Source organism: Chamaea fasciata, unplaced genomic scaffold (genome assembly GCF_029207755.1).
Source record: "Chamaea fasciata isolate MVZ Bird 193981 ecotype frontalis unplaced genomic scaffold, bChaFas1.0.hap1 SCAF_22, whole genome shotgun sequence".
Lineage (NCBI taxonomy): Eukaryota > Metazoa > Chordata > Aves > Passeriformes > Sylviidae > Chamaea > Chamaea fasciata.
This window is the reverse complement of record NW_027094107.1, coordinates 2,353,492-2,365,701: the sequence shown is the minus strand read 5'-3', so window position 1 is coordinate 2,365,701 and position 12,210 is coordinate 2,353,492. Positions and strand designations below refer to the sequence as shown.

At 50.1% G+C, this 12,210-nt stretch overlaps 1 protein-coding gene across 2 annotated transcripts in view; it reads left to right on the top strand.

Annotated features, from left to right (window-relative positions):
- The window catches only part of LOC136300182 (vascular endothelial growth factor receptor kdr-like), a 129,746-nt gene that overhangs the window by 59,127 nt on the left and 58,409 nt on the right, over positions 1 to 12,210 (top strand). For both annotated transcript variants that reach the window (XM_066202391.1, XM_066202390.1), the window contains exons 9-10: positions 1,405 to 1,580; positions 12,031 to 12,181. In XM_066202391.1, the coding sequence (XP_066058488.1) occupies positions 1,405 to 1,580; positions 12,031 to 12,181 (327 nt within the window). The remainder of the gene's footprint in view (positions 1 to 1,404; positions 1,581 to 12,030; positions 12,182 to 12,210) is intronic.

Sequence of the window (12,210 nt, the reverse complement as noted above, 5' to 3'; positions counted from 1 at the left end):
TTTTAACGGAAGAAATCGTTTCTCTCCAGGAGTTTTAAATAATGCCCTCCAATCCTGTGCCAGCAGATCCTTGCAGTGAGTCCTCCTGGGCAAACTAAAGGCTCCACCAGGAGTGCAGTGGATCTGCTGAACAGGAGGGGTAACACAACAGCAGCTCCAGGAGACATTCGAGTCTCTCTTTACCCTCTCCTTCTTGTCCTCTCTCCTGCTCCATCTTTAACGACCCCATCCAATGCCTTTTACATCTTCAGCTGCATTAAATCCCATGGGACAGCTGGCAGGGGGTGCCTGTCGTGGCAGAGAAGGTGGCATTTCCCTGGGGCACCTGTCCTTGGCCAGCTGAGAGCCTGTCAGGCAGCAAAAAGCTTGCTCGGGGCTGGCCTGGCTGCATTTGATTAGCAGTGTAATAACATGAAATCCTCTAATTTTAGTGGAATCAGTGCCAGGAGGTGGTTTGAATTGCTGCTGTTAGTTAGGGATGGGGATGTTTTGGGAGCTGAAGTGGGGACCGACCCCTTCTCCCTGCCAAGCCTTTGTTCTTGGGCTCAGCGTGGAGCTCTTTGGTGGCTGCCTGGGACCACCAGAGCTGCCTTCCCTTGCAGCCCCAGCTGTTGACGTTGGAGGTCTCTCAGGATGGTTGTTTTTATGACTGCAGAGGAAGTTTCCAGCATCCTCAGGCAGTGGGAGATGCCCCAGCATCCTTCCACCAAGCCTAAAGCTCCGTGTGTGGCAAAGCCTGGCCTGTTTCCTAACCATTAACCTGCCTGTGCGGTGAGCAGTGGAGAGGAGCCTCTCCTGCAGACGCTGCTCTCTTGCCCTGAGGGAATATTCCAGGCTGGGAATTCCTCACTGACCTCCCTATGGACCAACCTTCTCCAGGTTAAAAAGAGTTTAACTTTTTCAGGAGCAGTAAAGGCTCGAAAGGCTCACAGAGACATCCTGAGAGACAATTCGGCTGAATTAATCTCTCCCTTTAAAACTGGGGGCACACATTTTGCTGTTCCACGATTTCCCACACTTGGTGCTGCCCATCCAGCTTCCTTTGGGGGCGTTTAGATCAGAGTTGAGCATGTGAGAGGCACTGTTCATTCAGATAAAATAAAATAAAATAAAATAAAATAAAATAAAATAAAATAAAATAAAATAAAATAAAATAAAATAAAATAAAATAAAATAAAATAAAATAAAATACCTCTTTCCTGTGTGGAGTGAATCCATCCCACAGCACTGGAGATGTGAATCAGTTCTGGTGTGGAAGGATAACAGGAATAAATATCCAACCCAAGCAGTGATTCCAGACCTGCATTTCCCTTGCTGGGATGACCCTTTGTCCCCCTAATTGGGTGACAGGGTTTCTGAGGGTTGACAGGGACACGACAAACCTTGATGGAACTCCCCAAACAGGTACAAGGATGGCAAACTCATCAAGGACAACCACACCTGCTACGAGCCAGACCCGCTGAAATACAGGCTGGGAATACGAGATGTGAGACCCAAACATGCCGGGAACTACACCATGGTGCTGAGCAACCCCAAATACGGCCTCTACAAGAACCTCACCATGCAGCTGGTGGTGACAGGTAAGGACTTGTTGTGTAGAATTCCTTCTGCTGGGTTATTTCTCCTCTTTTGCATGATCCTACTGCTCCAGTCTGCAGGAATGGGTGGCACTTCCCAGGGTTTGGCACTGCCCAGAGATCCCCACCTCCCTCAGGAGCCACTGAACCCCTCATTCCAGCTGCTCTGAGGATCTGCTGTGACCCTGGGTGTGACACCAACTTTCCCCTGGGACACTGCACCTCCCACAGCCACAGCACCGAGTGCCGGGACAGCGGCTCCACGCAGGGAGCTGGAAAGGCCTGCAAAGGGCACAAACTTCAGTTTTGTTGGACCTTGGGAGGATCTAGAGAGGTCTTAGAACTGGGGGCGCAGTTTCCCAAGAGGAGGGCTGGAGGTTTTATCCCTTGAGATTGAAAAGCAGCTCGGGCAGAGCCCTGGAGAACATTGCTGGGACAGGAAGGGTCCCAGTGGGGCCGACGGAAGGAACTGGAGGAGCTGCCCTGGCTTTTATGTCTGTCCATCATCCTGCTCCAGATCCACTTTCTAAATCTGTGTTTTCTGTTCTGTCACTTCTCTGCCGGCAGCACCTGAGGGACAGCTTCTTCTTCAGGGGAATTTAGGGAAGACCGTGGCATGCACTGAAGCAGGTTCACTTGCCACAGAGGGAAAATTGATATTGGAATGCCATTTATTAGCCTCCCTGGCTGGATAATGCATGACAGAGCCCCATTGTCTCTTTGCACATCCACTGCCTCTTTTAATCCATTGAATTTGGCACCAGAGATTGAATTATGAGGCCGAGTAGGAGTTCAGCAAAAGTTAGCTCTGCTTTCCCTTTGTATTTTCCACTTGGGCAGTGAGTAGTTATTGAGACAGGTTTGCTCTCTTTTCCGTGGTGAATTCTTCTCTCCTTACCCTCTTCACACCTAAAAATATTCTCAATTGTCCCATTTTTTATATACTTGTGTATTGTTGCTTCCAGCAGTTGGGTTTTTCTCATTTCACCTTTTCAGAAAGGAATCATGCCTAAAAAATAGAGAACTTGTCACTTACGTGCATCTGACCTCTTAAAAATGTTAAATTAGACATGAGAGCTTAAAAAACCTGAAATAAGAGATAAATTAATGTGTGATTTAGGAGAGGAGGGAGCCAAGAACATGCTCACGGTCAGGTCCTGCAGCTCAGCTGAGCAGGAGGAACGTGTTAGGCTGCATAATTCCTGCACTTGAGATTGTTTTTCCACACAATGGTTTTTTTGCCTCTTCAGAGAACGGAAACGTTCAAAGGAAGAGAAAATTAGGAATGATAATAAACTATCTTGTCAAGGTAAATATTGGTGTTTGTGTGCAGGAGGGAGCGCTTCCTCACGGAGCTGCCGTTCCCCAAACAGGCAACCAAAAACAAACAGAGCCTTTTTCTGTCAGCAAGAGGCTATTTCAGGATTAAACCACCCCAGCACCGGCTTTTCATGTCCATGGTGTGTCCAAGCTTGGGGCATTCCGTCCCTCACACCGTGCTGCTCATCCTCAGCCTTCATCAGCATTCATTATTTAATTGCACCGCCCCCATTTCTCAAAGTCCAGCGGCTGCAGGCGTGTCCCCAAGTGTCCCGTGGTGTAAAACACGGAGCAAGTGTCCCTTTTCTGGTGGCAGAAAGGCAGGGAATGAGAGCAGAACAGGGAAAGGCCTGCCCAGGGGTGCCATGGGTGCAACCTGAGGCTGCGGACAGGGAGGCTTTGCTTGGCTCTAGCAGGATTGGCACTTGGCACCCAGGGAATTTTGGAATTCCTGCAGCACCCAGGGAATTCTGCAATCCCTGCAGCACCCAGGGAATTCGGCAATCCCTGCCAGGCTCTTCCCTGCAGCACCCAGGGAATCCTGGAATCCTTGCAGCAACCAGGGAATTCTGCCATCCCTGCCAGGCTCTTCTCTGCAGCACCCAGGGAATTCGGCAATCCCTGCCAGGCTCTTTCCTGCAGCACCCAGGGAATTCTGCAATCCCTGCCAGGCTCTTCCCTGCAGCACCCAGGGAATCCTGGAATCCCTGCAGCACCCAGGGAATCCTGGAATCCTTGCAGCAACCAGGGAATTCTGCCATCCCTGCCAGGCTCTTCTCTGCAGCACCCAGGGAATTCTGCAATCCCTGCGGCACCCAGGGAATTCTGCAATCCCTGCCAGGCTCTTCCCTGCAGCACCCAGGGAATCCTGGAATCCTTGCAGCAACCAGGGAATTCTGCCATCCCTGCCAGGCTCTTCCCTGCAGCACCAGCCTGAAGTGCTCTGTGTGAACCACTCAGCCCGGGAGAGACTCGTTTCACTGAGATTCATGTGGGCAGAGCCCAAAAAGGACAAATTGGGCTCTTGAAGCTTCTCCAAACTGCCCTTTCTCTTGTGCTTCCCATCAGAGGGCAGGGACAGCTTTTTCAGGAGCCGCTTTTTCAGATCTGTGCTTTCCTTTCAAGTACACTCTGCAGCTCCAAACTGAAAGCAGATTGGCATTTTCCCCCTTAACTCTCCACAAATAACCTGCCACTTTATCTCCAGCCATCATGACTGATACCTGGGTATCACACGTGAAGAGATTAAATTGCTCAGAATTTCAGCGGACTCTGAGAGAAGAGAAGGAGACCAAAACGCACTTTGTGGCCCCTTTCTGCAGGGATTAGCTGAAAGAAACCCCCTCTGAGCTGGAGGTGTGATTAACGTCCCCCCTCAGAACCAGAGGCAGCCTGCAATTACCGGAGCTGGGATTTGAACGCAGGGATTAGTGGAGCTGATGGGAAAATCCTCTTGGGCTTCAAGTGGACGCGGGGGTTGGAGTATCAGTTTTGCATCCTGTCTAAAAGGTGGAGCCTGCACCTGATAAACCTCCTGCCGAGTAATGACCATGTACCCTGAGGGTGAGGAGCAATTTCTCTTCGCACAACAGCGTTGCTCCCCAAATCCAGGGCCAGCCTTTCATTTCGGAGGTGAAGCTAAGAAAGGCAGCGAGTTCTGCTCCACACTGTTAAAGAGAAGAGGGGGAAATTACATAACCAGACTTCGGAATGAGGAGATAAATGCTATCTGAATGTTTTCTGTCGCTGCATGGGGACACTGCGGTGCAGAAATGATCGGTAATCACACAGCCCCCTCTTCTGAGAGTCTCTTCGCAACAATCCATCGTCATTGTGCCACAGGTACTCAGCGTGCTGTGACAAAGCCATCGGGCGCAGTTTTGGGCTGGCTGCAGAGGAAGTTTGAAGTTAGAATCGTTGTGAGTTGTTTTTCACAGACCAAGTTAAAGCAAAGTATAGATAGACCAAAGTATAAGCAGAGGCAGGGCTCGACCCTCAGATTACTCTGTGTTAATTGGGGCAGTGTGTTTTATTCACTAATCACGGCAGCAGAGGAGAACCTTTAAAGCAGGATGAGAGCAAGATCAAAGTCCCCTGCCTCAGCCCCGGTGTCTCTCCTGACCTGCACTGCTGCAGCTTTCCTTGGAGTCACCTCCTGGGTGTTTAACTGGGAGAAAGCCCAGAGCTCTGCCCCACTGTGGGCTCAGGGTGTTTCACTCCATGGCAGTGGGTCAAGCGTTAGGAGTTATTTCCCCCCAAAGTTGGGTTTGGCCACAAAACTGAGGAGAACCTGCAGAGGGAACAAAATGGGCAAATGACTCCAGAGCTGCGGGGTGGGAACTGGGAGAATAGGGTTCAGCAAGGAACTGCCTGGCCTGGGGGAGGATGGTGCTGCAATTCCAAAAATGCCTCTGTAAGAAGTGGCTTAGCTGTGCCTCTGGTCACCCCTGCTCCCACCGCAGCTGGGATTTGTTCTTGCAGGAGCACAAATCTCCGTGTGGAGTCACCTTGGCTCACTGTAGGACTCAGGTCCCCAGGAGGTAGCTGATTGCATTTTCAAAACACTCCTTCTTTACATATTTACACATCAAACACTGTCCAAGAAGCCGCGGGTTGCTGTGGTTTTGTTTTGTTTGATTAAATTCTTATTGAGAAAAGCTTCAAGAAAATAATGTCCTGAAGAATTTGGAAGGGAGGCAGCAAGGAGAAGGAACAATTCTAGCAAAACAGCTGGTGGCTGAAAATCTGAGCCAGCCAAGGAGGAGAAATGTGGGAGAAAAGAGTTATTCCGGGCTGGAGTGCAAAGCAGTCTCAGAACAAAACATAAACAACTCCCTCCAATCTATTTCTGGGCAGGCAGACTGTGCTTCATCCTCACCCTTGTCCAACTCATCTGTGTCCATCAGGGCTCCTGCTGGGCCCTTTTGGAGCAGCAGCCTGCTCTGGTCACCACCGAGGGAGTGAGGAGAGCTCTGAAGCATGAGTTCATTCAAGAGCGGGATGAATAAGCTCTGTCACCACTCTGCCTTTCTTCCTTGTCCCAAAGTTTCTCTCTTCAAGGCTCTTCCAGCAAACATTGCTTTGTGTTCCAGCTGCTCCAGCCAAGTGAAGTTGGATTCCCTCGTAGAGTCCTTGATCCCCCAAGCTTGTGTTGTATCTGTAAGAAAAGCAGGATTAAGGGTTGGATATAACCTCCAGAGCACGCAGCAGAAGCTCAGGCTGCTGTGAATTCCCCTCTCCTGGGAAGGACTGGAATGAAGGAGGTGCCTGGTACTGGTCACACCTCGGTTTGTCACCAGGCAGGAGCAGCTCCCCAGCACCGAGTGATGCACATTGCCCTGCTCCGTACTCAGGCCAACTCTTCATATTTTGGTGTAAAAATCAAAGGCAATTCTGTGCCTGACCTTCCCCGGCTTGCAAGGGATGAGTGGACATCAAAGGAGTCCCCAGTGATCTCCACAAAAGCCAAGGAATATGTGGTGATCCGTGAGAACAAAAGCCCGTCAGCTCCCCCAGAGTCAGAGCAGGGAGAGGGGCAGGAGGATGAGGTTAATGCTTCTGGGCTATGCCAGGCCACAGGAGAATTGCTTTTAGGGTGGGGGATCTCAGCTCCAGCCAGGGCAGGCCACAGGGGATATCCCACAGTCCCTTGTGTGTGGCAGGGTCACTGAAATCCCTGAGCTGAGCACTGAGAAAGAATTGGTTTGGATTCCTGGTGAAATCCAGCTGATGTTCAGGCTGAAGGGCTGAGCCACACAAATGCTGTCCCTTCCCCAGGGTCTGCCAGGGCTGGGTCTCCTTTGTGGAGCGCCTCGGAGGATGAGCCACTCAGGAGAAGTCAGAACAGAAAATCGAATTTTCCGCCCCCTGGGCCAGCCGAGCTAAACTAGAAATCCCAAAATAAAACCCATCCAGCCACTGCTCCAATGTGCTTCCAAGTCCAAGGCTTTGCTTTCCCCCTGGGTTCTGGGAGCTGTGTCTGTGGATGCAGCACGCAGTGCTCCAGTCCATGCTTCCAGCTCAGTTATCAGGCACAGGCAGCAGAGAAACAACGTTCTTCTGGGGGATTTATGAAAGAAAAATGCAGCAGCGCAAGGAGGCTGCAGCAGCCCTCTCCTGCACATTTATGAACAAATCCTGAAGAGTTTTTCTCCCTGGCAGCATCCAAACCCTGCACACTTGCAGCTCCCAGGAGAGCCCCTGATGAAAAAGTCAGAGGAGCTATTTTCGTTCTGCTGGAAGTGGCCAGAGCAATTTTAGGAAGAGGAAGGTGGGGGCCTGCTGGAGTTTGCCAGAAGGATCTGAAGCATTCATGTCTTTGCAGCAGCAGTCTCGGTCTGACAGCCCCTAAAACCCAGAGTGAGGAGGGAAGCGGCAGCTCGTGCTTCCCTTGCTGTCCCTCAGCCATCCTGCAGGTACATGAACTGACTTTTGGAAAGCAGGCAAAGGGGACAGAGAGAAAAGCCCTAGAAAACTGCCTGCTCTGCTTAAAATGAGCAGTTCTTCATTACCCATTTCCTTCTGAACTCTGGAAAAAATAAGATGGGGGGAGACAGATGAGAGAAACCCCTTTTGTTTTTGGCCCCAAAGCTGCATTGGGGGTCAATGACAGCCCTGGGAGAGCACTGGAAAAGAGATTTCTTCCTGCTCTGGGAAGAGAGAGACATGCAGAAGTGATGCAGGTCAGAAAACCCCAAACCAAGCCGTGGGGAATTTTAAAATTCCCTGTGGGGCAGGTCAAGTTCCCTGTGATTTTTCTTCATATCTGTTCCTCCAGGATCCAAGTGCCTGCTCCTTTCCCAGCCCATTCCAGAGGGTCACGATGGAGCAGCTGGAGATAGGCAGGGGCACAATCCTGTCCCTAAATCTATTCCTGGCTGTGGTGTTGACTCACAGAGAGACTTTGGGCTGTTTCCAGCTGTTTCCTCACAGGTACCGTGGAGACAGGGCCGTGCACCCACCTGAGAGCAGCCCTGGGTGCAGGACATGGGGAAAAAACAACAAAACAGCAACAACCAGCCCCAGAAAAACTCCCAGCCAAAATCAGCCAGGCTCAAGCACCATGCAGTGGTCAGTCTGAAACCCAAGCTGTGTTTTCAGGTCATTTCACTCAGTGTTTTTCTTTCTTTCCTTTTAATAAGAAGGAAAGGGACGTGAAGTGAACCCAGAAAACGTTGTCATTTTGGGTTTCATTTTGGGGAAATTTCACCCTTTCCCAGCCCAAGCCTGCACTAGGAAGTTCCCTCTCTACCTTTACAGAATATTCACTTGTATTTCCATTAAGTACATGGAAACTTAATGTTTCCATCAGACAGAAGGCTCCCAAGGGGAAATATTTTTGGGGGGGTTGGGAAACAGAAAAGATAAATAGAAAACAAGCTGCAACTCCATCAAGGGTTTTAATGAAGCCCCATGTCCAGCAAAGTACCTAATGTTGAGATTAATGCTTCACTGGCCTCTCTATGTTATTTTAATGATGTGCTTAATGTGAAAAGATTTTCCGAAGCAGTTTAAATGGTAGTGGGGAAGGTGCAGAAACAGCAGTTCAGTCAGAGGGCACTGGAAGGAAAGGAAAGGAAAGGTTCTCTGCAGAATGCAGAGAAACTTTCCCTGTGCTGTCCTCTATATTTGGATGCTCCTTTGGGTGACAGCTGTACGACCCCTCATGGCACCTGCAAGGACTTTAGGGAGAGAAGAGTCTTGCAGAGGGGCTCCTGCCCTAATCCTTGTACGTATTATCTGCCCCTAACGCCGCAAACCGGAGATAAGAGCAGCGAGGAAGGTGAGATTTGCATAATGCTGATCAATTTGAAACCTACAGTAAGCAGAAGTGCTTTTTGATTGCATTTCCCAGTGCAGCAGCAGCCAAGTCTTTAGTTATTCAGGTCAGCTCTCACAGCAGCAATTGCACCTCTGCAAGGCGAGCTGGGCAGACAATCGCACTTGGAGCCAGGGAGGACGAAAAGCCATTTGTTTGGATACGTGTAAAGCCATCTGCACAGCCCACCCTCCCCACACAGCCGGGGACCAGAAAGCTTTTAAGGTTTGTTTGGCTCCTGCTTGAGAGAGCTGAGCCTGGGGAGAGCCGTGGCCAAGGGCTGGGACAGGTCCTGGGGAGGAGGGCTGGGCAGCCGAGGTGGGACAGAGAGGGAGGGAAGGGGATGGAAAGAGCTGCTCCGGCACTGCTGGCAGAGGGATTTGTACCCCCAGCCTTGCTGGGCACGAGCGGGGATGAGGGTTTGTGCATAATCCCTGTGCTGCTCGATGAGAGAGAGCTCAACTCTGGAGGGGGAGAGAGGGAGAAACTCTGCCAGGAGCACCCTCAGCAGCGCCAGGCTTTGGGCTCAAAACCCCTCTGAGGGCTGAAGGGAGAGCCTGTCCCCAGGGGACACTGTGCTGTGCCAGCCAGTCTGAGCCAGTCCAAACGGCCAGTCCCACCACAGAAACCAATGCTCTTCACAACTCTTATCACAGACAAGATCATGACGGTAGAATTCTGAGAATACGGTCTGGGACTGGCCAGAATGCGGGTACAGCACAACAGGGATTTCAACATTCCTTTTTTACACCCTACATTACTACAAACCACCAGAGACAGAATGAAAATCTCCATTAAAGAACTTTCCAACTAGTAAAATCCGGTTTCCATCACCTGTGGATGCTGTAAATAGGATTTGGCCCAGCAAGGGGAAGGGCAAAGCTCCAGCTGCCTGCAGGGGCATGGTCAGAGGTGAAACGGCCGTGGCAGCGGGCAGAGGTTGGAAAGGTTTCATCCCAGGGAATATCCCCTGTAGGAGGACCCCACTTTCCCCCCTAAACCCTCAGTGCCCCAGGGCCAGCACCCTGCAGGGACAGGGGAGCACTGGGGGTGTGGAAGGGCCCTGTCCCCATCCTGGACACCTGAGCAGGGTCACCTGCAGGGTGACACCACCTCCACCACCGCCTCTGCAGGGGAAAGGCACAGACACTTGGAAAAGTTCTTCACTGTCTGAATTTGTGCCCACAATCAGCCACCACCCCACCCTGTGTTATGGGAAAGAGCAGATGGGGAGGCGTTTCCCATCACACTTAAAAAAAAAATAATTGCTTGATCTTAAATAATGATTATTTCAATTGATGAATCATTTGGACTCATTTTAGGTCTCAAGTCGTATTTAATAGTGCCATAATTGTGGCATGAATTCATTCCTCACTCATGTGTGTTCTTGTTAGAGCTGGAGCAAGTTAAATTATTTTTTCTTTTTTAGAAGGGCAATTTAAATGACAGTCAACCAAGAATAGAGAAAATGCCCTGATATTAAAAGATTGTGATCAGTCCTTGTCTCCCCATGCTCCTTCACGCGCACAAACACCAGTCCCTCTGCCCAAGTGTGTGAAGCTGTTTTTACAGCCCAAAACACGACACTTGAGTAACCTTTCACATAAAGCTTGTGTAACCTTTCACACTGAACTTCGAGTCTTCCTCCAAGTGAAATCACACTTGTGAGGTCAGTCCAGACATGTCTAACACGGGATTTGAGACTGAAAAGAGAAACGTCCAAGATAATGAAAAATGTGCTTCTCCTTCCGGGGAGAATTTACAGAATTATTTTTATGGTCAGAAATAATTTATTGACGGGAAATGAGATGGTAACTAAGGAAATTCACTGTTAGTTCCAATAGTTTGTCCTGTGAGTTGCTCAGGAATCTCCAAGCACGTGGAATCCTAGGGCTCAGCTCAACGAGAGCCACACCAAGCAGGGGCCAGCGTTTGGGCTTCTCGGGGGAAATGTTAATCAGGACCTACTGAAGGTCCTTCAAACAGCCAGTGTTTTATGACAGGATGGGACATGGCTGAGCCTACTCCAGTCAATGCTTCCATGGGGTGGAGAAGGAAATACTGATGTGTTTTCAGGCCCTGGTGAGGTCAGAAGATCTTTCAGAGCCTGACCATGAGAAATGCCAAGTGAGAGTCCCACCAAAACACGGGATCAGCCTGGTCAGTCCTCTCCTAAGAGAGCTGGAAGGCAAAAAAAGACTGTTTTAAATAAAGAGGGAAAGGGCTCAAGATTGATGAGGTGGGCAATAGCTCATATTTACATATCTGGGGCCTCCCTGACAGCAGAAAAAATAAGTTAGCCCAAAAAATAGAAATCTAATCTACATTCACTTCCCAGCCTGTCAGAAGGGCTCGGGGCAGAGCAGCCTCTCTTGGCTGCACAGGGGTGTCCCACAGAGGGACCCCAGCAATAAATCTGTTTGATTTCCTGTTATGAGAGGCAGACAAAGGGACATGGCCAGGGATGGGCAGAGCTGTCTGCACAAGGGAAGAGCCTGTGCCTTCACCCCAAACTCCAACCCACCCTGCCCGAGGTTAGCGAAAGTTCAGTTCACTTTGGGGCTTTTTTCCCGTTATTTCTCCTTCCCGTGCCTTCCCGTGGGAGCTGGAAGGAGACAGGACAAAGCATTTCTTTCCTGCTGGCAACGAGCAGCCCTGAAAGTGTCCCTAAAAGTTTGCTCTGGAGAGGTTTCCAGTCTGAGGGTGTGATCTTCCAGCCCCTCCAGATGTGAGTAATGCCGTGACATTTTTCGTGGCATTCACCGTGGTTGGTGAGAATTTCTTGGCATTTCTCTCCAAGTGTTGTTCCCACACCACTCCTTCCTCACTTTCTTCTCCCCTCCATCCAGTGCAGGTTACACACACACAGAGAAAAGGAAAGACTTCAGGTGAAAAAGGTTTTTTTTCCCAAAGCCCTGAGGACCTGGTGGCTGCAGCTGCCTGAGGAGGTTCCTCTCAGGAGGGGACATCAGCCCTCCAATCCCATTTTCCCACAGGCCACGGACTGATCCTGATCCTTCAGCCCTGACACCCAGAGATGTTCCATGGCATGAATTTTCCCCAAGTCCAGCAGGTCCCCCACGACACTTGAATGGGGTTAGGATGAATGTGGTAGCATGGCAGTGTGTTTTGTGAAATACCACAGCCAACACCCCTGTTTCTGTGAAGGAATATTTTCGGAACTGCTGGGAATTCCCCACAACATCGGGAGCCTCACTCGGATCATCACTTCTCCCAGCAAAATGTTTCAAAACCTTTTATGGATGTAAATTTGCTCATTTGCATTTTTGTGTTGTTTTTTTTTTTTTTCTTTAGAGAGACCCAAGATCTATGAAAAGGAGACAGATTTTGATAAGGTTGTGAGGGTGGAATTGAGGAGCAAACACAAAATCCAGTGCACGGCAAGCGGGAATCCTGAGCCAAGGATCCAGTGGAAGTGGCAGCCCTGCAACCTCACAGACACCCTGTAAGTGATGCCCCCGTGGATGAACGTGT